Genomic DNA, 25,508 nt, shown 5'->3' with positions numbered 1-25,508 from the left:
TTTAATAATAAAGTTGGTCGATCGTTGCTTCAACATCCCCACCATTTAAAATTCAGCAATAAAATCCTACTGCGTTTGCGCGGTTTTCAACAACTTGCTCAATTGATTTTTCATCGCGTCACTTTCAAATTAAATTGAATAAAATAAACTTTAAATTAAATATTTGCCATAAATTTAAAAAATTAAAATAATTTAAATAATCGCGCGTAAATTCAAATTTGAATTTTGAGTAAAATTTAAAAATTTTAAATTATCTAACAAAGAAAATAAATTTTTGGGCACTTGAATATTTAGTGGGCCATCCCTGATTTTCTTGTAAGCCGGTAGTCGTTAACTGCGCAGTAACCGTGTGCGCAGCATTGGATAACTCGAAGTTTCCATGTCGCGTCTGCGCAATACATTTTGCGTCACCTCCCGCATCATCCCCACTCAGATTCAGATCGGTTTAGAGCAAAGTCGTTACCGTTAGGAGGACACGCACAAAGGAAAAAGGCCATACTAGCCGGACGCGCTTGCATCACAGCCATTTTGGAAGCTTCTCTCCAACGTCACGGAGCTTTCGCGTCGCGTCACCACTTATTAATTTAAATAATACTTTTAAATAATTTAAAACAAACAAACAACATTCGCTACGCGATTTAAAAACGTTTGTGTCAAGACTGATGAATTTAAATAATAATAGACATTATTATTTCTTTTTGTTTTTGAATTGTGATCGCTCGTCTACAGTCCACCCTGACCATTATTGATACGAAGCTGCAACAAAGACACGATATCATGGAGGACGACCAGCAGTTCTGCCTTAGGTGGAACAACCACCAGACGACGCTTATACAAAACTTCGATACATTGCTGGAAAGCGGTACACTGGTTGACTGCACCCTAGCAGCGGAGGGGAAGTACCTAAAGGCCCACAAAGTTGTCCTCTCCGCGTGTAGTCCATACTTTGAGGTAAATATCATTTTTTTAATAATTAATTTCTATGATTTCATTATTGATCTCCATAAAATTTCATTCATTGCAAAAAAAAAAAAAAAAAAAAATTAAAGTCTTGATAGAAAGTAAAAAAAAAAAAAAACTGTCTAGTTTGAATTTAAATTTTTGTCTGATAAATTTTTAAAATTAAAAATTCATAGAATAAAAGTAGAGCATTGATTAGAAGTAAAAAGTAGTAACGGTAAAAATTTTTAACGATTGAGTCATTTGGTGTTGGGTATCATGAGAATGAAAAGAGAAAATGAGCAGGGAGAGGTAGAAAAAAAAAAAAGAAGGAAAGAAAGACCAGGTCGATAGTTGGCGTTGCCGGCCCAAGCGTTAGATCAATACCAAATAGAAAGAGAGGCGAGGAGGTGATGGCGAAACACAAGATGGCCGCCAGCGAGCAGAAGCAGAGACCTGGGAAACAGGAGGTTCAGAGAGGGGGCATCCCCTCCTGCAAGTCCTGATCAATACAGGGAAAGCAAGATGGCCGGTTCCAGGGAACTCGCCCTGATAACTATTCATGACTCAATCGATACTTAGCTTTGCCATTACTTGATAATCATTGTCATTGATTTTTTATTATTTATTATGCTTCACGTAATTAGTAAATATGATTGTTTATTTACGAATTTTTTTAATTTTATTACAGGGTCTTTTAAGCGAACATTATGACAAACATCCAGTCTTTATCCTTAAAGACGTTAAGTTCAAAGAACTCAAAGCCATGATGGACTACATGTACAGGGGAGAAGTAAATATTTCCCAAGACCAATTGGCAGCGCTACTAAAAGCCGCGGAGTCCTTACAAATAAAAGGGCTCTCTGAAAGTAAAACTGGCGGCAGTGGTAGCACAAGCGGCAGCAGTAAGGCAGAAACAAGATCCCAAAAGACTGCAGCACCTCAACCTACTGCTCCATCGTTGGACATTCCTCACCCGTCTTCCGGCCTCACCATTGAGAAAAACAGTAAAGTTCCACGTCAAAGTCTGGCACAAACATCTGTTGGCGATTTACCTGAAGACTCTGCAAGCCCCTCATTATCAAAAGGCATTTCCTCCAGGTAATTGTCGGCTGCTCAGATTAATCACCAGTCATTGCCAAGCTGTACCGGTTTTTAATTTTATTTTTTATTTTTTTTTGTCTACAGGGAAGGCTCAGTAAGTCCAAACGGACGAAAACGTAAAAGATATAGGAGAAGAAGCTTGAACGATGACAACCCAATTGACAACCACGAAACCTCGAACTCGAGCGACATGTCTCATCAACCGATGAACGTGCCCGCTCTTGGTGTAGCACCGGTAGCTGATGAAAAATCAATGTCTGAATCCGCCGACTCACTTGGCAGATCAGCTCTCATGCAACAACTAACCAAACCCGCCGACGAAATGCTACAGGTAATTATTTTTACTCATCGCTCTTTTTTATCAGAGACACTCCATTACACATTTGAATTTTTCGCGGAAAAAATTTGAATTTCTGAGCGCCAGCGCCTAATGGAGGTTTAGTTTGTACTTGACTTCTTTCGCTTCGTTGGCAGATTAAAGATCCTGCTCTATCCTACTGTCGCGTCTTTTTACCATGACTTGGTCAGTTCGGAAACGGCATGAAACATTTTTTCGACACTTCACTACAAATCTTTCACATGATTTTTTAATTTAGTGATGGGAATTTTTTTTAATGATAAATTTTTAATTGCAGATGCCTGTTGAAAAACCTGAGCCTAATGATACCTTGATTGAGCCAAAGTCTGAGTACCTGGAGGACCCTGAAGAAAGTGTTGAGGACTTGACGCTTGATGACGACTTAAATGACATGAATGACTTAGAACCAGATAACAACCGAGCCGGACCGTCCCATGATTCATCTCACCCTGGTACGATTCATTTTATTTACTCCCTTATTATTTAAATTTTTTAAAATCCATTTTATTTTTCGACTAAAAATCAAATTTAAAGTTGGCAGTAAAATATTTTAATAGAAAAAAAAAAAAAATTGATAACAAATACTGTAATTTTTAACTCACTTATCAGATAAAAAAATCAGGTCGAGACTTTGTCGCGCACTTAGAAAATCGCGATGTGGCATTTTATTTTTTTCCTCAATTATTTTTCTTACTTGACATGTTTTTTTTTTTTTTCTTCACGGGAGGAAAAAAATCGAGATGTAGAGCTTGGGTTTCCTCGTTGCAGGTAGGGGGGCGGGACCGCGGTCTTGTACGAGAGGTAATTTTGTTGCTGGTGGTGAGACGGACACCACCAACTGGGCAACTCATTTCCTCGATTACAAAAAGGTATCGATTGTCAGCAATTTTCATAATAATAACAGTAGGAATCAAAGAAGAATATCGCGTCCGGACGTCGACGTGTCCGCGTTGCTCAAGTCACTCGCCAACAAACAGGGTAGAAAATATAGCTTAGACTCAGTTAAAATGTCTCTGGAGGCAATATTGCAGCAAGGGATTAGCACAACTCAAGCTTCAGAGATGTACGGAATAAACCGATCTACTCTGCAATTTTATTTGAAAAAATTAAATGTCGTTAGACGTCGTTGGAGACAGCCTCCGACAACTCTAGTCGTTCAGCATAAATACTAATTTTGTTATTGTATTTTACTTTGTTCAATTTAATAGAACGCATTTTTATTACGTTATTTCATCGCTAACTTTATCTTGTGAGTAGATAAATATATATATAGATATATATTTAATTACTAGATAATTAAAGTTTATCTATAATGCACTTGGTGATAATTTAGACTGATTTAAACAGTATTTGTTATTAGTTTTAAATTTTATTCAATTGTAAGAAATATATAAATATAAATTACATATTTATTATTAAATATATATATTGTATCACGTAGATTACTGGCCAACTTGTAATAGAAGACGGAAAAATAAATGTCGAGCACTTAAAGTTCATTTGATTTTTATTAATTTTTAATTAAATTTTTTTTTTTTTATGGAATTGTAAAAAATAAATTTTGGTACTTATTTTTATAATTTTTTTTGTTTTATCAGGCATTGCATCGTGGCACGTAACTGGTGACCGAAGTAACGCTGGAGGCGTTGTCGGTTCAGTAGCTGGTGCACCAGGATCTAATGACGAAGTCTTTATGGCAGCCCAGGAAGCAGCCAACGCTCACCGCGACTCTCAAGGTAGGCACAACTGGCCATTTTTAAAATGCCTCAGGCTCCCGTAACAATCGGCACTATTTATTTCGTAATTTAAACTTTCCCGCCATCATTTTATTTATCAATGACTGGCTCGAGTCAATTACTCGGTAAATGAGTTTTTAATTCGTTCATAAAAAAAACTTAAGAATTTTTATTATTTTTTTTTTTTTTTAATTTAATATTAAAGTGCCCATTGCGCAGGCGAGTCGAGGTTTAAATTTTACGTTGCCGGACAATGTGGTTCAACTTAAAAAGTCGGTGATGTTTCAAGCGTAGCACGGTCTCTGAAAGAACTCTAAAAGTAGTTCTATATTTTTTTGTGGTCAGGGCACGTCATATATATTTTTGCATCAAAAATATATTTAAATATCAGTACATATTTATTTGTTTTATGTTTAAATTTGGATCTTTATTTTAAATATTATTTTCACTCGCTTCCACGCGATGCGAGAGCGATTGATCCCCGAAAATTAAACCCCGCAATTTTTTTCATCAAAAAAAAGAAAATAATTAAATTTCTCTCGGTCTCGCAACGTGTAGTCGCGTCCTCTCTCTCCTGAAAATTCATCAGCAGAAGATTTAAAATTCTCCAAGTTCCCGCCATAAATTTAAATTAAATAAAATAATAAATTTCAGAGTTATTTCCTGCGCGTTAAAGATAAATTCGGTTGAGTAAATTCGCAACCACGCAACATCAGATATTTTAGCAGAAGGGGAGAATGAGATAAAAGAAGTTTTTTTTCGTGGCGTTCCCACGAAAACTTGCTGGCCTTGGTCTCTATTGAGAGCTTAGAGAAACGCGCATCGTTCTGATACTAAACTCCATACGGTGAATTTAAACATAAAGACCCCCGGGGTTACAGACAAACCCAACCAGCATCTACTATACCACATATATATGCATACATATATATATATAAATATATAAAACTAGACCCGCTATATTAGGAGTTCTTAGGTCTGCAAACTAGTAATTCTCAGTAAAAGCGATCCGTGTTTGTATTCGCGAACAACTGAACCTCATCCGCGTATGGATGCCAAGATAAAACGAACGAGCAGCAAATCTACTAGCTCAGCAACTCGGTTTCAGTATAATAGAACGTCTACAATATCCATGTTCGCCGTGAGAAGCTAAGAAATAAAATAACAGGCATGAGAGCACGACCTAGATTCCATTCTCGGGTTCTATGCTCTCTCGCGACACGTAGGCCGAGATAAGGCTCCAAGTTTCCTCACCGCCACCATTTTAAATTTTATACCAAACCACACATTTTATCTATCAGCGAATTATTATTTTTTTTTTTTTTTTTAAATTTACGCAAAGAAAAACGCGACGCAGCTGTTGGTTTTTTTCGTAGCTACATCTGGTGGTACAGCTGTCGCTAGCAGATGCGAGCCAGGATTTTTTGAGGACCATGGAAAAGATAATCGGTAGTACGCGTACGTGCTTTCGTAAAACACATGTCGGAAATAAATATATATATATATATATATTGAATTTATATATTAATTATACGGTAATGATTATTTAGGCCACGTGTTACTCGGGTTTTATTATCATTACAATTATCGGAACAGGTATAGAGATCGTCAGCGTCGACGATCCAACGTGGGATTTCTCAAGGTAAAAACGGAGAGAGAGGGAACGACCTCTCTGTCAATGCTAGCGGTCGATGCCTCGTTATATAAAATATATATATTATCACTGATAAATATATATATTATATTTAATTATAATTTACAACGTCCGTTAAAACTCAGCGGTTCCCTCGTAAATTTAAAATTTAAACAATCGGAAGACGTGAAAAATAAATAAGTCGCTCGCATTGATCGATGGTCGTTTTTATTCAGAGACTTGTTACCTTGAATCGTGTTGACCAACGCGCCGAGGATTGAACCTCTATGTGCCCTTAGAATTTAAAGGTCCAATACAATAATTTTTATTTTATTTTTTATTTTTATTTTATCATTTAATTTTTTTTTTTTAAATTAGAGTCTCGTTTAAATTTAGTACCGATGTTGTACCACGTTGTCTGCAACGCGTAGTTGAAATATAAATATAAATGTTTGTGAACAAGCCACAACGAAAAAGTAAAATATTTAAAATTGAAATAATTACAATTAATTGATTATTTCAATTTAAATAAAAATATTTTGCTCGTTCGTTCTGCTAACTCCCAATTTAAAAATAATCCCCATTACAAGAGTCAAGATACCACCCTTTGTAGTCGTGTTCGTGTTTAGTAGCGATTTTGTTGCACTTGGCGGCAAAATGAATTTTAAAATTTAAATTTGAATATTCTAAGTAAAAATAAAAAAGGGAGGATACTCTTGGATAATCGTAATTTAAAATACGGGACATCAATGTGTTCACACTCAAATGGCACGCTTGCACTTCATTTTATTTATTATTTTATTTAATATATATTTTTAATATACTAAACTAAACTAAACTTTTCTTTCTTTCACTTTACATTTTATTTTACATTATTCTTTATTTAAAATACGTACGGCTGACCTTAGATCCCGATTGCACGCAGGGACTAGTATCTAAGTCTGTCTGATTCTATTTTTCATCATTCATCATATATATATAAAGTACAATATATTTAAACAAAGGTCTTTCGTACGTCTATTTAAGTCACAAGTGTGAGCAACACATTAATCCATATACATATTTATAAATTTGTGCCATTTATTATTAATTTGTCTTGCATGTTTTCGCTTCCTTCAGTAGTTTTAATAATTAACTCACGTGTCCACTTGCCCGGCAATTATCATCCAAGTAAGTGGTGGCGGTAAAATTTGAAAATTCAAATTATTCAAATGATAATTTTACGGCGCAAGTGAACACGTCACTGAAAACTACATACATTATTTATAATAAGATATATAAATATAAAAAAAAAACATTTTTTATATTTTCTACTAACCCACGTGTACATACTCGCTTATTTGTTCGTAACGCATACATCAATTGTTTATTAACCCATTATTTAATCATGTGTACATGAATTTTTTAATTAATTAATTCATATATACATGTCATATTTATGTTAATGTCCATAAAAGCCCTATGGTACATATATGATATTGTTATAATTATTTATAATTAATTTTAAACATACTATTGTAAACAATTTATTTAATTGACTAATTGTTAACTGGTATTGTAATTTAATTTTTTTTTTTTAATTTTTTTGAACTGTCATTTATGTATTTCATGACCATGTTCATCATGTTGCTTTTATGCTTCGTGTACTTTTATTCCGAGTGTCTAGGGTAAAGAAGATGAAGTAGGCGAAGAAGAGAGAAGAGTGAATGGGTCGGCTGTTGCTCAGACGAGCGATTTCTCGGACTGGGTGAGAGTTGACCTTTTCATTTATTTACTTACATTAGTCAAGAGAGAAGAGACAAGATTTCATTTTTGCTAGTGTACCTTTTGTATACTGGCTTTTTTTAAGAAGAAGAAGATGATGATGGAGATTCAGAAGATTTGTCTCGAGAGCGCGACTTGGACATTTTGTTCTTGTTGCTGCACTCGGGACTAGGACGAAAGAAGATTTTTGAGGTATTCAGGTAATTGGTAAAGTATGAAGGTAAAGGTAATTGGTAAGAAGGTAAATTGGTAAGAATTTTGAATATTTTGTTGTAATTTTGAAAATTTTAAAAATTATATTCAAATTTTTATGTGAATTTTTATAAATTTGTTGGTGAGATTGATTATTATGAGTGAGAAAATGGCGAGTGGATGAGAGAATATTTGAATTTTTGAGTTGCGCTTGCGCGACAATTTTTTTTACAGGACAAAGTTTTTAAATTTCTGTAGAAATTTATTTGACGGTATTGAGACTTTTTCTTGATACTTTTGGATTTATTTTTGCGGTTAAATTTGAAATGACCAATGGAGTGATTTATATTTTTTTAATTTCAGGACTGATTTTAAAATTTATTCTGTGAAAATGAATTTAAAATGTATGAAGACTTTTTCTTGATACTTTTAAATTTATTTGTGCAAATAAATTTGAAATAACCGATTGAATTTTAGTTTTTTGAATTTCAGGCTAAGTTTCAAAATTTATTCTGGTGAAATTAATTAGCTGATGACTTTTTCATTGCTAATTAATTTTTCAGTTAAATTTGGGACAATTCCGTGGATGTATTATTTGACATTACAATTTTTTTTTTTTTTTTTTACAGAATTTGAATTTCAAATTTACTCTTGAAAGTTTTGTGATTTCGTTAACATTTTTTAAAATTTTTACAGGCAAATTTACATCAAGATTTCTACTTTTATTTTTTGTTTCAAAATTTATTCTGTGTAAATTAATCAGCCATTACGACTTTTTCTAATGACTAATTAATTAGTGCAGTTAAATTTGAAACATAAATTCAAATTGTTTAATTTTTTTTTTTTTTTATTTCAGAAATTTAATTTTTTCTGAATAAATTTCAAGTCTCTTTCCATTCACTTCTAATATCCTCAGCCAAATTTCAACCCATCCCAAAATTCGCAAAAATATTTTTTTCTTTCAGACTCAAATTTCGAAATTTATTCTGCAAAATTAATATCAAATGTGTGACGACTTTTTCTGATCACTCTGATATTAATTTCCAGTTAAATTCGAAAATTTCTAATTTTGAATTTTCAAAAAATCTTTGAACTTTCTCTTGAATTAAATTGTCGATTTTTCAATAATAATCTGTTTTTAAATAACTTGTAATTTAAAATTTCAACAGCTAGACAAGAAAGAAGAGAGAAGAGAAGAAAAAAAAACTTCCTTTGTATCGCAACCGTGAAAGCCATAATTTTAAACGCCTTTTATGTCGACGACTCTTTTATTCAAATGATTGCTTGAGCTTGCTCGCAGTGATTTATTTACTCGAGTCTAGCTTAAAGTAACGACTTTCACGTACGTAAGCCGATGGAATGGAAGTGAGTGCTGATATTTTATTATTTCGACTCATTGTCGATTCTTTTGAAAATAACTCTCCCCATTTAGAGAGTTTTTTCTAAACAAAGATTTTACAATGAGATAAAACCGCGTCACGCATCATCACTCAGCTTCAAGACAACTCGTTATCTCCGGGTTCAATGAACTCTGGTAAAGTATTGGTAAGATCTTGAGGTAATCAGCTAAATATCTACTGTAATCAACATTTTATAACAACTTGATAATTTATCATGTAATATTTTTTATGTAATTTGAATTTTTAAATATTTACCGCCAATTTTATTTTTATTTAAATTTTAAATATTTACCGCCAAATTTAATTTTACCTCTAATCAAAATTTTTATTTACAGATTTATTTTTACCTCTATTTTAAATTTTAAATATTTCCCGCCAAATTTAATTTTTTAATTCTAAAATTTTTATTTACAGGAAATGTATTTTTAAAATTTTATTTGTATGTGAAAATGAGCGAGTGAATGAAACATATGTCGAAATTGCAATTAATAATTTTTAAATTAATTAATATTTTAATTAATTGCTCGAAGTCATTGAAAATACTCTAGAATAACTTTTTTTATTCTCTAGTATTTATTGACTTGGTTCATTAATTTAATTTTTTTTTTCTTAGCAGAAATTTGAATATTTAAATTGTCAATTTTTAAAAATTCTAGGATGTGTTTCCATTAATTAAAAAATTCCTTTTGAATTTTTTAATAAGAAGAAGATGATAAAAAAAAAAATTAAGTATTGAGGTAAAGGTATAAATTTAAAAATCAGTAAGTATTTAATCTTGTACGTTGTATCGGCGTACAGGGTGACCTTTAATTAATTAATTATTAATTACATTGAGAATGTTTTTTTTTTTTTAATTAATTAATTTAAATTTTTTTAACAAATTTTTTTTTTAATTGATGACATTCTCAGTGTAATTTTATAAAATAATTTCCATCCTGACCTCAGTTCCTACCCGTCCGTAAAATTTAAAAATATTTGAAATTTGAACTGTATTTTTGTGTCAATAAGTTTTACCTTTCAGCTTGTACTCGTTTCGAATGACTTGAGTGAATGAGCTGCTAAAACATCTCGTTAGTTTATTAAATAATTAATTAATTAGTAAATTAATAATAAAAGTCTGTTGACCCTTTCTCTTGGCGCCAGAGCATCGGTCATGAAATTTTATTATTAAATCATCAAATTAATTATTTTTATTCCTCAATTCAAATATTTAGTCAGGTTTCAAGTCGCTGTGTGCTTGTTAGTTGCGTAAATGATTTTTTTTTGTCCACGTGGGTCCAAGGACAGTCCAAGTCGGCAATCAAGTTTCTGGTTCAACATCCGGCTTCGAGGTCAACTAGAATTATTCTGCACCTGGAACTTTACGTCACAAGTATGCACTTTTTTTTTTTTTTTTTTAATTAATTAATTTATTTATTTTTTTCTTTGATTTTGTGACGTAAAGTTCTGTGGCCTTAAAAAAAAATTACTTTGAATTGTTTCGAGTCATGAAAAATTTTTTGTTATTAATTTAAGTTTTTTTTTTTTTAAATTGAATTTTTTGTAAAGTCATAATTAATTTTAATTAAAATTAAAAATTGTTTGAAAAGTTTTTTAAGAAAAATTGTTTGAAAAAAAAAAAAGGAAATTGTAACGCGAGGAATTTTCAAAAATTTTATTGTAAAAATTGTCAGTTGTTTTGAAGATCCGTCGCTCGAAATTTAAAATAAATTATCACACATGTCAATTAATTTAAAAAAAAAATTGTTTTATTTTATAAAGTCCCAGCCGACGAAAAAAAGATGAGAAAAAATTCGCGTCTAGAATCCGAATTAATTTTTCAGCGGCGATGTGGCAACCCAGTGAAGTTTGCAATCGCTGTGGTAGAGTTTACAAACGTTACGATTCACTTCGTCGTCACCAGAGAGTCGAGTGTGGCAAGGAGCCGACTATTCAATGCGCAATCTGTCCTTACAAAGGATACTATTCTTCTTCGCTCAAATGGCATACCATCAACGTCCATGGATTCAATGTTAACAAATAATTACATAAATCATTCAAAATTTTTTTTATTTTTTTTTACTCAAATTAAATATCAGACTTGGTTGAAATTTTTGAAAATTTGAATTTTTAAATTTCCCTCCAAATTTTTGTATTCATGTGGGTCCTGAATCATCATGTCAACTGAAGCAACTGAGATTTTAATAAAAATTATTGAAAAAAAAATCATTTTTTTACAAAATCTTTTTATTTGTTTCCTTGTTCCGCTTTCAGGTATCATTAGCTTAATTTGGGTTTAAAAAAAATCGATTTAATAATTTTTGGAAAAAATTTATAAATTTCAAATTCCTATAAAAAATTTTTAGTAAAAAATTTGATAATAATTTTTATCCAGAAATTTGATAAAAATTTTTTATTTAAAAATTTTATAAAAACTTGAATTTGAAAATGTGGTAAAAATTTGTATTCATAAATGTGATAAAAATTTGAATTTGAAAATTTCATATGAATTTGAATTTGAAAATTTGATTAAAATTAGAGTTTAAAAATTTTAATTAAAAATTCTGATTAAAATTTGATTTGGAAAATTTGATTACAATTTGAGTTAGAAAAAATTAAATCGATTTTTTTTTTTCTATTACTAACACTAAGAAATAAAAAAAAATAGAGTCAGTCAAAAATAATTAGAGTAATTAATTCTAAAAATAAAAATAGAAAAAAAAAAAATTAAAAAATAAGACGGCAAATTGTCGAGGTTAAAATTAGGCAGAGATGACCAAAGCTCTGGTGGATGCTTGCAGTTGTCAGACGAAGAATGTCAGCAGCCTCTTCCTCGGTGTCTCAGCAGCATCACCCGATGACTGATTACCGTCGACTATCTTGCCCTAGCTGCGGGAAAAGTTACAAGTATCGAGGGGGTTTGTTGCGGCACATCGCCGAGTGTTTTCCCGAGCCCGGTGGTCCCGAGGGTACCCTGGACCTCACCGGTCTCGCTCCAGTTACAGCCTCAGCTCATCTCGACCACGTGCTCACCAAGGACGGCAAGATCTTGTACAATAAATTTCCGAAATAACTTACTATCAAATGTCATCCGAACTCATTCGCTGTAAAAATTATAAGATACTTTAAGTCAATTAATTGGGTTGTAAAGGATCAATGTATTTTTTTTTTTTTTTTTTTTTAATTTGTATAGAAAAAAAAACTAGATTAATTTTACGTTGGGTTGTACTCACATCGGTGTAAAAAAAAACTAATATAATTTTTTATGGGGCAGCATGTAAATAACAGCCTGAAATAATTGTGAGACTTTGCATTATATATTTTGTTTTATTTTTAAAATTGTTTCTAAAATTTGTAACAATAAAAAAAAATTATAATTAACTTAATTGTTTATTTAATTAAAAAAAAAAAAAAAAAAAAAAAAAAAATTAAATAAGTGCAAAGTCGACAAATTGGCGCTTGGCCGAGCTTATAAATTTACAAACCACCAGACGATAAATCCAAGAATTTTTGAAATTAAAAGCGGGAAAATTTTAAAACTTGAATTTGAAATCGAACCCCATAGATTTTGAGGTACTAAATATATAAATAGAGGTATTCCTCCCTGTGTATGCTTACAGCGAGTCCCGGGACTATGGAGTCCGGTGGCGGTTCCCCAGGTGAACTTCGGTTTCGGTGTGTAATGTGCGGACGTGGGTACCGTTCGCGGTCCTCACTGACAAGGCACTCGAGGTACGAATGCGGTGGATTAGGATCAAGGTACACATTCACCTGTACCCTCTGCGGAAAATACTTCTGTCGACCGGATCATCTCAAGCAGCACATACTCAACATTCATGGCGGCACTACTTTCAGCAAATAACCCTCATCAATTATTATTATTATCATTATTACTATTATTATTTTATATATTTTTATTTTATTAATTGTTGGGTATATATATAAATATTTATATTTTTATTTACAAAGAGGGCATTGTCATATTAAGCCTGTAGAATTGAGGGGAACCACAAAACTGCCAAATATAAATGCCAAATATATATGACTCTTTAAAAAATATATATATATATATTTATGATAAAATTTTAAATGAATTATATTTTTAAAAAAATTAAAAAAAAATTTAGTATTAAAATTAAGTGGAGTCAATTTTAAAAATCGAGTCTTATTTTTTGAAAATTTTATTTTTTTTTTTTTGTTAATTATAGTACTGATTAGATTTATTAGACTGTTGAGATATATATTATTTTAAGTAATTTTTATTTTGTATTGTAAATATTTATCCTTATTTCCTGTACGGCATGTGGCTTTAACGCGGTCTGAGTGGAAAAAAATATACAGAGATAAATATATATGAATAAATGAAATTTTGAAAAATGAGAAGTCTTTTATTGGGAAAACCCGTCTGGTTACAGAGCAGATGTACCGCAGCGAGGGTTTCCGGTGCAGAGGATGCGGCAAGAGGTACAAAAATTATTCATCGCTTTGCAGATACAGCAAGTATGGATGCGGGCCTTTTAAATTTAAATTGCAGTGTCCTGATTGTGGGAAATTTTATTCTAGGCCTGATACTCTTTCTGAACATGTCGCACGTGCTCATAATCCTTTGAAATTATTTTAATTTTTTAAATTTAAATAAATTTAATTTTTATTTTTAAATTTAACGCGGGAGAAAAAAAATTTTAAATTTTAGTAATAATATTTGGAAAATAAAATTTGATATTTTTTTATAAAATGTAAGTAATGTAATTTAAATAAATATAAATATTTTTTTATAGATATAAATTTTTATTTTTTTTTTCCTGATTTTTTAAAAATAAATTTAAATTCAAATTTTTAAAATTATTTTATTAAAAAAAAAATATCTAATTATGTTGACTCAATTTTTTGTCTCATTGATTACATTATTTAGTCAAAAAAATAATTGATAAGAAAATAAATCGAGATAACGAAAAATTTCCATGGAATTTAATCAAAAAAATTAATCTCATATTTTTTGCAATATAAATTTAATTACTGTACTGAGATGATATTGAAATTAGCCGCCGTCTTTTTGAATTTTTTTTAAAGTAATAAATTATAAAAAAAAAAATATTTCGAAAAATTGCACTTGTAGTTTTTTAAATTTTCTACATGTGCATATTTTTAGTTTTTTTTTTTTTTTTTTTTTTTTTTTTTTTTTTTTTTTTTTTTTATATTCAATTGTTTAAAAAGTCTGAAAATTTTTAATTGTCAATTACTGGTAAAGAATTTAAAAAAAATTAGAATTTTTAAAAATAAAAAAAAAAAAGGAATTGTAGGAAATGTCGTGAAAAATAAAATGAACTAGAGCAGATAATAATAATTATTTATTGATATGCTTGCAGGCTATAACGATTACTTGAATGTTTTCGTCGAGCCGCCAAGCCGCCTTAGTACTCTAAGATCTTCACAGTCTCAAGATTTAACCCGAAGATTTAGTTGTCAAAGTTGTAATAAGAATTACAAGACTCACTCTCATCTATGGAGGCATCGTAAATTCGAGTGTGGGAAAAAGCCTCGATTTAAATGCGTTTATTGCAGCTTCGTTACCAAACAGCCTAGTAATATTGCCTCGCATATTAGGTGCCAGCATCCTGGATCCACTGTCGAGTTCATCGACCTCAGACCTGATTAAAATTTATTTATTACAGTTATTTATTTTTAGAAACTTTGTAAATAATAAATAATTTATCGGATTAATTAAAAAATAATTAATAACTTTTTTTTTTACTAATTCATTCTTTTTTTTTCAGTGAGTGCGAAACCATGCAAGAATTTTTAGTTTTTTTAAAAAATTCCCGTGATTTAGTTGCTGACGAATTTCCTCAAGCGGAAAAAAATTTGCTCGATTAGAAATTTTAAAATATTTTATGATCCTGGTCAGCAGATAATTTAAAATTTTCTGATTTTTTTTTTCAACATAAATTACTAAAAAAAAAAAAACCAAAAAAATGCACTTGTAGAAAACCAAAAAATCTACAAGTGCATTTTTTCAAATTTTTTTTTTTTATAATTTATCTTTTAAAAAAGTAATCAAAAAATTATTTAACAGCTGGCTCATGACTTTGGTTAACAGACGATCTGGAATTTTCGGATTTTTTTTTAACGTCAATTTTGAAAAAAAAAAATAAAATAAAAAAATGCACATGTAGAAAATTAAAAAAACTAGACGTGCAATTTTTAAAAATATTTTTTTTTAAATAATTTGCTACTTTAAAAAAAATTTGAAAATTATTCGACGTCGGCTAACCAGTATCAGCTGACTTGAGAATCATGATATTTAAATTAAAAAAAAAAAGTAATGAGTTTAATTAGATTATAATTTGTAGTGAAATGAAGCATGAAATTATCGCTTGTACTGCATAAAACAAAAATTAGATATTAATTAAAAAACTTAAGTCGAATGGAAAGAAAAGAAAAAAATTGAATGATAAATGAGACTAAAAAAATAAATAAATAAATAATGAGACAATTGAATTTCTGAATGTTTTCAGTATACAGACTTTCGAATTTCATGAAGACAAAACCCATAAGCACGCAAATAAAACCAGAATCACTGGGGTCCGCATCGTCAGCGGGGATATCGACGATAAACAAACCAGTAGAATATCGTTGCCCCAACCCCAACTGCAATAGCGTCTATAAGTGGAAAAATAATTTAACCAAACACATGAATTACGAGTGCGGAAAACCCCCGAGGTACATGTGCTCCCACTGCAATTACCAGTCGCCCTGGAAAAGTTACGTTCTGAACCACGCGGCAAGCCGTCATCCCAATGACCAAATAAACGTCATCGAACTGAGCATTACGACTAAAAAACAGACTGGAAATTTCGTATGCCCCAACCCGCACTGCACCCGGGTCTATAAGTACAAGGCCGACCTCACACGTCATATTAATTACCAGTGTCAGAAGCCACCGCGTTACAAGTGCCCATACTGCCCCAAGGAGTCCAATTGGAGTGGGGGAATCAAAAAACACATTCGTAGCTTTCATCCGCAACAAAATCCTCATGTACTTACTCAATATTAATTTATTTATTTATTATAAAAAAAAAAAAAAAAAAAAAAAAAAAAAAAAAAAAGTTTTATTTTGTTATTTTTTATTTATTTTATTTTTAATTATTTTATATTAATATTTATTATTAATTAATTATGATTTTATTTATTAAAAAATATACTGGCTTTATTTTTGTTAATTTACGAAATGTCATTTTTCAAAAATAAATTCTTTTGTTCTATAAAAAAAAAAAAAAAAATTTTAATTAAATTTGATGTAATTAATTGAGTACTTATTCAAGTGCCAATGGACTTGAGGCATGATATATTTTTTTAAAAATTAAAAAAAAAAAACAAAAATAATTTTTTTAAATATTAAGATTCATTTTAACCGAGTAATTTTTTTGCTTTTATTTTCAGTTAAACTAGAGAGATATTGGAGCGAAGCTGACCCGAATGGAGAGCAAATTTTTGTGGAATCAGTTAAAGAGTTTAAGTGCATAACCAATGGTTGCAATAAGTCATTCAGAACGAGGCCTGCATTAACAAGACATTTGAGTAGCATATGCGGCAGACCCCCGCGCAATAAATGTCCCTACTGTAATTTCGTTTCGCGGTTTTCGCGAGCGATGAACGGGCACATAAGCAAAAATCACCCGGATCCTGCTATTGAGCGCGGAGAGTTCTTAGGGATTCTTGTAGATCCTTCGGGTTTGTTCGTTTGTCCCAATAAACCGGCTTGCAATAAAGTTTTTGAAACCAATACCTCCCTTACTCAGCACATCAGGTACTGCCTGAACCCTGATAAGAGATTCAAGTGCGGCTATTGCGGGCATGAGTCAAAAAGACGCGGGGATATTAAGAGACATATTCAGTTTGTTCATCCTGCTATGCCCGCTACGGTTTATGATTCTTACAGAAAACTTTTCAGATAATTTATTTTATTTCAGTAAATCTCTCGCTTCATTCGGTTTTATGCTTACTTTTTTTTATTTGGGATCAAGGGAATTTTCAGATACCCCCTCTACTACTTTTTTTAAAATTTACTGTGACTGAATTGTAAATTTATCAAAATTTTATCAAATTAAGGGTCGGTAGTTATTTTTTTAAAACTTTTCATTCAAATGAAAAATAAAAAGCGCGCCAATTTTTTTAAAATTTCTATTTAGAACAAGTGGAAGAAGTCACCATACTGAACGAGTCCACAAAATGGCAACTGATGCAGGACCTCCTATTGGTTAATCTTGCGTTCACTGGTGGCGCTAGTGGGTATTCAAATCAGTGAATTTAAATTCCCGCCAATTTTTCAACTGATGGTTTAATTTTTTTTTTTTAATTAATTAATCGAATTCTCATGAGTTTTTGACGGTCATTGAAAATATTTAAGTAGGGGAAGGAGTATTCGAAAAAAATTAACATGAAATTTGTAGGTTAGAAAAAATTCAAAATAACAAATCACCAAATGCAATTTTTTGTTTTTCAAATTTTCGGCTTCTCATTAAGCTGCCTTATGAAAAAAATATTTTTGAAACATCGGTACTCAAAATTACTTACAGATTAGTTGAAAAAAAGCATTCGGTGATTTTATGAATTTTTTAATCCACCTCAAAATTTTCTTACAGTAGCCTTCGATTGCAATTAATTTCAAAAATATGAATTTTGTTTTTGATAAAAAATCAAAAAACTTGTCAAAGTTGCTGTGTAATTTATATCAAAATTTTATTTGATACATGTATTAGATATAAATTTTTATATATATTTGATGTCATTTTATCATACTTTTTTTTTTCTTTTTTTAATTATAAGTATAAAAATATTTTTATTGCAGGTTCATATGCGCGCAATTTAGATATAAGTATAAAGTAAAAATAAATATTTAGTTTGTATCCATTGTAATAATTAAAATTACTATACTCTATATATTTTCCTCAATTATCATTAATAAAAAATGCATCTAAGATGTACCAAAATTTTTCACTGTTATTAAAAAATAAGTGACTTTAGTTGTAAATTTTTTTGAATGAATAAAATTTTATAAAAATTCCTCTTCCTTTCTTGCATCAAATTCTTTAATTTATTAATTACGTCTAATTAATTAGTAAACCTAAATATCAAATTTATATCGTAAGTATAAATAAATTATTAATTTAATTGATAATTAATGTAAAAAAAAAAAAATTACTCAGTAAAATTTGAATTTTTTTCTCAAGAAATTTTCTAGTTTTTTTTTTTAATTTTTTCAAAAAATGAGCCCGTGGACAGACATCGAAATCATGTCAACTTCAAGAAAAAAAAATTAATTAATAAAAAAAAAATGAAAATTGAAATTTTGTTTCAGAAAAATTTGAATTTAAAAAAAATCATTCACGTCATCGTATAATTTATCATTAGCAGTTTATTTATTTCACAAACAAGGCTTGTTGAATGCTTTTGCGCGCGCAAAATGTCTGTGTTTTAAAAAACGTCTCCATATTAATTAATAATAAAAAAAAATTTTTGATTAATTTTCAGATGTTATCTGCGATGAACTTTTAAAAATTGACGGGAAGTCTAAAGAAGTACGAGTATTCGATACTTCGGAAGTTAAAGAGAAAAATTCCCAGCAAAGTGAAAAAAATTTTGAAAAAAGTCAAGAAACTGTTGGCGAAATTTTCGTCGCAGACAAATCGGTCGTTGACGCAACCGAAATAATTGAAGTTTCAGAAGTAGAGGCTGCTGAAGAAATAGTTGCGACAGAAGAAGTCGAGACGATTGCGGAAGTAATGGAGATTGAAGTTAAAGGAACGGAAAATAAATTAGAGGAAAAAATAAGCAAAGTTGAAAATAAGTTGGATAAAAATACGAGTGAGGGTAAAAAAACTCAAGGAAAATTCACTTGCCAGTACTGTGATAAAAAATACGACAAATACAATAGTCTCGTTCAGCATCGGTCTAAGTACTGCTTGAAAAATCCAAAAGCTTGTCGCAACACCCGAATATTTCAGTGCCCAAACTGCAGTTACTTGACAGCTTTTGTTTCAAATATGTCTCGACATATTCGTACTCAGCATGCGGGTTTAATAACAATCGATTTTACTCTAGACACTTCGATAGATCTGTAAAATAAATTAACAATATTGTTGTCTGTTTTTTGTTTCTTCTCTATTGTAATTATATTTAATAGCATGTCTAACAGTATTCAAAAATTTATAATTAATTAATAAATAAAATATAGACTTATTAAAGGTTACATCTAAATATCACACGACAAAATATCACTAAAGAATATCATGCAATAAATTATTTAAATTTGCAAAGTGAATTCGGATTTGAATAGTATCCGTTATCATTTCCAAATAACTTCCGGTTTTTAACAGAGTAAGCTATACATAGGCAGAAGTATCATTTTTTGCCACTGTTGTATTTTTGGACATTTAATACTTGATTCTAATTAATGAAAAAGTATAAAAAAATTCGTAAAATTGTCCCAGTAAGAGAAAGTACTCGGGTGTATTCGGTTTTTCTCCCACTCTGCGTTCTGTGCACTGCTCTCCCACTTTTCCCTGCGCACGCGCAGTATAGAAGTTTTCTGTAGTGGGGGTGACTCGAAGTTCATTCTCTCTCTGGGACAAGTTCAGGCATGAATGATTTTAACGCATGATTTTCTGATGGATGATAATGTGATATTTTTTCGTGATAATTAAACGTGATTAATTAGTGTATTAAAAGTATATTTAACAATTGTTGAATTGATTAGTTGCAGGTCCTTACAGTGGTAGTTGGATAACCTCACTCGCGTCAGAAGACTTGCCGTTAAATACTTGTAGTAAAAATTCACATGACCAATTTTACTCACGTAGATACACATGTCCAAAGTGTAATCGTAGTTACAAAAATTCCGGTGATATGAAAAAACATTTGCGTTTTATGTGCGGCCAGGCACCGCGTTTTCTTTGTCCTTACTGTGGTAAAGGCGCTAAAATATCATCGAATATGTACACGCACATTAGACGAGCTCACAAAGGACGTGATGTTTATTTAATTAATGCTTTTGATCGCTCTCGTCATTAAAATTAATTCAAATATTTAAATAGTACCAAAAATTTAATTAATATTTATTAGGGTCCAATAATTAGAAAATTTAATTTAAGTATAGAAATATATTTTTTGATTAATTTGTAATTTAAATAAATTAATTTATTAAATAATTAAAATTATTTATTGTTTATAAAAATTGTATTTATTTAATACTTTTAAATAAAATATATTTAATTAAATGTGGACTTTTTTTTGGTTATGTTGTAAAAAGTTATCACGCTTATTCATGCTCATACTAATTCGTTAATAAAAAATGATTAATTGATTAATGAGGTGGTTAATGGAGTGGGTTTTTAACTGATGGTAAATTATGATTTACAGGAATAAGTGAAGTCAAGCGAGCGAGCAAATCACCGATGGAAGAAACGTCAAAATATCCGTGTGAAAATTGCAACAGCGTTTTTAACCGCAAAACTAACCTGACTTTTCACATGAGATGGGAATGCGGTCAACCTCCTAGATATAAGTGCCCTTATTGTGATTTAATGTCTAAGAAGACAACAAATATAAGAAAACATATACAAAGAAGACATATAGGCAATGAAATTTATGTACATGACATTTATCATTATCCTGGAAAATTTTTAGATTTTTCTCAATAAAAATCCCTTGTAAATTATACTCATATTTTCTTTAATGCTGTCATTTTAATAAGCACTTGTGCCACTAACATTTTTTTGGGGCTGATTAAAAATAATTTTTAAAAAATCCACAAACTTTATTTTGGATGATACTGAAGTGCCAATAATTTTTTATTTTTTCTAAAATGATGAATTATGAAAAAAATAATATTTTAAAAAAATGCACTTGTAGTTTTTTAAATTTTCTACATGTGCATTTTTTTATTTTTTTTTTTTTCGTCATTTATTTGTAGAAAAAAAAAATAAATTGTCTGTTAACTTCAGGATGATAATTTTGGTTGTAATTTAAATTTATAATATTTTTTTTTTAAAAATGTTATAGATGAGTTTAACATTCACGAGATCCCGAGTGTTATGACTGAAGAGGGCGTTAAATTTCCATGTCCAAAGTGCAAAAATTTTTACAGCAAAACGTACCTGTGGAAGCACATCAATTACGATTGCGGAATTTTGCCTCAATTAAAATGCCCGCACTGTGTTTACGTTGCTAAACACACGTCGAATGTTAAGAGACACATAAAGCGCCGCCATCCTGGTTACCAAGTCTTTGTAATAAACACCAAAGGGCAGTCATTAAACAAATTAATGGCCTATAATTAAAGGAAAATTGTATATTATCTATATTGTTGTTAAATAAATTAATAAATAAATTATTATAATTAATTAAATGATAGTTAATAGTTTGACGTTAATTGTTTGGTGGAAGCGTTAATTTAAAATCGAGGTTACGTTGGTAAGAAGTCAATCTGATGTTATATTTTTTTATATTTTGCCGTAGATTTGTGCCAGTGGCCTGCGGAAATGATGCGCAGGTACCCGTGCGACAACTGCTCTTCAGTCTTCAGTCGGAAGAATAATCTGTGTTACCACAAAAAATTTTCTTGTAATCAGTCCCCGAGATTCTGCTGTCCCTACTGCAGTTATCGGGCCCGACATGTCTCCAATACGCGGGCTCACGTCGTCAGAAGACATCCTGGCGAAAAAGTTTACGCAGTCGATATCTGCAAGAATTCAAAAAAAAATCATTAGCATTAATTACGTTAATTAATAAAATTTCATATACTTTTGTACAGAAGATAATTATATAATTTATTTACATAGAAGTTTATAAATAAGTTATATAATTGATAAATAATTTTAATGTAAATAAATTAATTGACTTAATTTAAATAGCAAAGCTTTATATTTAATTTCTGTTTGTTTAATTGATCTGTTATTAATACTAAAAATTAATGATTAATTAAAAATTATTGAATAATTATTTTTTTTTACAGACATTAAATTTTACCGCTTGGTAAACCAGCAACGAGTCGTGCGCGAATCACGTCGTGGTGTGCATATTTGTCCGAAATGCGGCGGGACATTCAATTGGTCATGGAATTTGCAGCAGCATTTGAAATATGTCTGCGGTCAATTACCCAGATTCAATTGTCCCTACTGCAGCTACAGGACTCGACACACCTCGAATGTACGAGCCCACGTACGGCGACAGCATCCAGACAAGGAGATTTATGTCATTGATATTTTACAGCCACAATAGTAAGAATTAATGATAAATAACAGCCAAAAAATATATAAATATATATTAACATATATAGCTTGACTGTTAAAAATTCCCTATATTACTAAGTACCGAAATATATATGAATAGATAATATGAATTTTCTTAAGCAGACAAATTTAAAAAGTCCGGATTTTTTTATATTTTACAGATTTCGATAGCGATTCCCTGTGGTACCAACGTCGGCATCGAAGAGTCAGTCAGACAATTGATCCAAACGCTACTAAGTATCCCTGTACCAATTGCCAGAGTGTGTTCAGCCGTAAACATAACCTACAGTACCATCTTAAGTTCGAGTGCGGGCAAATGCCGAGGTTTAATTGCCCCTATTGCGTTTATCGGACGCGGCACTCGTCAAATGTGCGCGCGCATGTTAGGAAAATTCATCCAGGGCTTCAAGTTTACGTTGTCGACATTACGAAATGCTGCAAGACTGAATTTCTTTCTTAATAATTGGGAACCTAGAACTCGGCTATGTCAGCTGGGCTAAAAAATTTCACTAGGCAAAGTAGTCAGCTGATTAGTCTCCCACTTTTTCCTGCGCATGCGCAGGTTAGGAATTGGTAGTGGGGGTGATTCGAAGTTCAGTCACTGTTGAGACCAAGTTCACTGACGTCGATCACTTGGTTAATTACACAGAAAAAAAGGATTTCTTGGCGCCAAAAATTTGAATTTTCAAATGATGAGAAAAATTTATCGACGTAAATGTCAACTGGTGACTACTTTGCTTAGTTTATTTTTTCGCCACCAGATGGCTGATTTTAAGCCGCGCCAATTCAGGCTCCCGACACTTAATGATGAATAAATAATTTATATTTATCTTATTGTAAAAATATATAAATTATTTTAAATTAGAAAATTTATTTACCACTTAAGTATTACTGTGCTATTACTATTATTATATTAATTATTTAAAAATGAATAAATTAATTTTTGAATACTTGTTGTAAATATATACTGGTATATTTATTTATAATAAATGCATGCGGCTAGAATTTTGATATATTTTAAATTAATTATTAATTATGTTATTGTTGTTTTTTATGTTTTAGATTATTACTACATAAATAATAGGAATAGGAATATTAGGATTGTGAAAACGAAAGTTAAGTGTCCAAATTGCCCGTCAGTGTACAGTCATAAATTGACACTGAAGAATCACCTGCGGTACGAGTGCGGACAGTCACCGAGATTCAAATGTCCCTATTGCGAGCACATGGCTAAACGCGCGGGAAATGTTGTCGATCATGTTAAAAGAATTCATAAAAATTTGAAACCTTATTTTGTAGATACACTGGGAAATTATAAACCTCGTAAACAGTGGAATTCATAATTATAATTATTTGTAAGAAGTACTCAGAAAAAATTGATTTCTTAACTTAGGACATGAAAAATTTTCTTAAGCCAAGAAATTTTTTTTTCTGTGTAAATAATTGACTTGTAAATGAATTTTTTAACTATTACGGACTATTAACGAAGTCCTAAATGTTGATGACAAGACTGGCTGTGGATTGTTGATAAAAATTGATCAGGAATTATAATTTTAATTCGACGGTGACAATGAAATGAATTTTAGATAAATTGACTAATGTATAAATAAAGAAAACTGTAACGTAGATTGAAAAATATTATTTTGCACGAGCGTCTGAAAATTAGAAAATTGTAATATATTATTTATTTGTCAGTTTATTATATATTTATAATTATACATTTAAACTAATTAATAAAATATATTTTTTACAGATTTTATCAGCGAGTCAATTCAAGATCTTAACCAGCAAAATCATCGGACAGAAAGTTGGCTAGACAACGCGCCGATGAAAAAATTTGTCTGCCCGAATTTGTGCGGCAGTTCTTTTAGTCATAACTACAGTTTAACGAGGCACCTTAAATATGAGTGCGGGCAAGAGCCGAGGTTCAAATGTCCATACTGTGATTTGCATTACAAACGCACTTCAAATGTCACCCAACACATCAGAACGCGGCACGTCAATTGCACGACTTACGCGATCGACATTATCGACAATAAAATTGTCGGCATCCATTTTGCTGAGAAAAAAAAACTATAAATATGAATTGCATTTACAAAATTACATGCTCAGGTCATATATATATATATAAAAAGTGCAATTCATAATTCAAAAGTATTGTAAATTATTAATTAATTTATTGTACATTTATAAATAAATTTTTTTAGTTAATTTTCTTAAATTTTTATTTCCGCACTCTTGACTTTTTTTTCTTCTGTATGTTTCTGTTAATGCTTCAGTTGACCTGTTAATTATTATATTTATTTTATTGACCGTATTTTTTATTTGCTTGCAGACTTAATGTTACCGAGTTCACTTTTGATGCTGGATTATTCTGATGAGAATCCGGAGGCCGTCAATCATCAGCAAAAATTTATTGTAGATAAAGATAAATTTCAGTGTTCAAGTTGCCCCAGAATATTTAACTCCGAGTATTCTGTTAAAAGACACGTTAAAGAATGCGGAATAGAGCCGCGGTATCAGTGCGCTTACTGTCAGTACACCGGAAAAAGAAAATTTCAAATTACGCGCCACACTAAAATAAAACACAAGAACCAGAGATTACAAATAATTGATTTATTCGAACAAGTACCAGAACAACTGAAACTTAACAAAAAATAAATGTAATAATTGCAGTATAAATATTTTTTATTATTTTTACTTTATTCCTAATAATATTTTTCATGTAACGCTAATTTTATTAAATCCAAAAAATAAATAAAATAAATTTTATTTAATTAAAAGATTTTTGAAATTATTTTAAATTGTGAAATTTATGTAGATAACATATATACATGGATATATTTTAGCTAACAGAGTATTTTAATTTTTTACAGAACATGGAGTTTTAAAATCGCCGAAAAAAAGAGGGAGACCGAAAAATAATTTAGGAATAAAATCAAAATTTGTCTGCCCGAATTCGAACTGTAACAAGAGTTTTGAGTGGAAAAAAAATTTGTCTTATCATATCAAGCATCAGTGCGAAAAACCGCCGAGATACAAATGCCCGTATTGTGACTACGCGTCAAAATGGCGGAAAGACACCGAGCGTCATGTTCAAACAATGCATCCTAA

General features: G+C 30.6%; 1 protein-coding gene across 50 annotated transcripts in view; it reads left to right on the top strand.

The window, feature by feature from the left end:
* The window catches only part of LOC103576317 (longitudinals lacking protein), a 145,662-nt gene that overhangs the window by 1,652 nt on the left and 118,502 nt on the right, over nt 1-25,508 (top strand). For 46 of the 50 annotated variants that reach the window (XM_053738320.1, XM_053738359.1, XM_053738357.1 and 43 more), the window contains exons 2-6: nt 730-951; nt 1,631-2,040; nt 2,128-2,374; nt 2,679-2,853; nt 4,000-4,137. In XM_053738320.1, the coding sequence (XP_053594295.1) occupies nt 778-951; nt 1,631-2,040; nt 2,128-2,374; nt 2,679-2,853; nt 4,000-4,137 (1,144 nt within the window). In that variant the 5' untranslated portion in view covers nt 730-777. Of the gene's footprint in view, nt 1-729; nt 952-1,630; nt 2,041-2,127; nt 2,375-2,678; nt 2,854-3,999; nt 4,138-12,725; nt 12,983-16,545; nt 17,124-21,165; nt 21,459-24,729; nt 25,071-25,508 lie in introns of those variants that run through there. The other 4 variants (XM_053738360.1, XM_053738364.1, XM_053738341.1 and 1 more) reach the window with 4 other exon arrangements.

The sequence above is a fragment of the Microplitis demolitor genome, chromosome 4 (genome assembly GCF_026212275.2).
Source record: "Microplitis demolitor isolate Queensland-Clemson2020A chromosome 4, iyMicDemo2.1a, whole genome shotgun sequence".
Lineage (NCBI taxonomy): Eukaryota > Metazoa > Arthropoda > Insecta > Hymenoptera > Braconidae > Microplitis > Microplitis demolitor.
The sequence above is the reverse complement of the archived record's forward strand: the minus strand, read 5'-3'. Positions and strand labels throughout refer to the sequence as shown.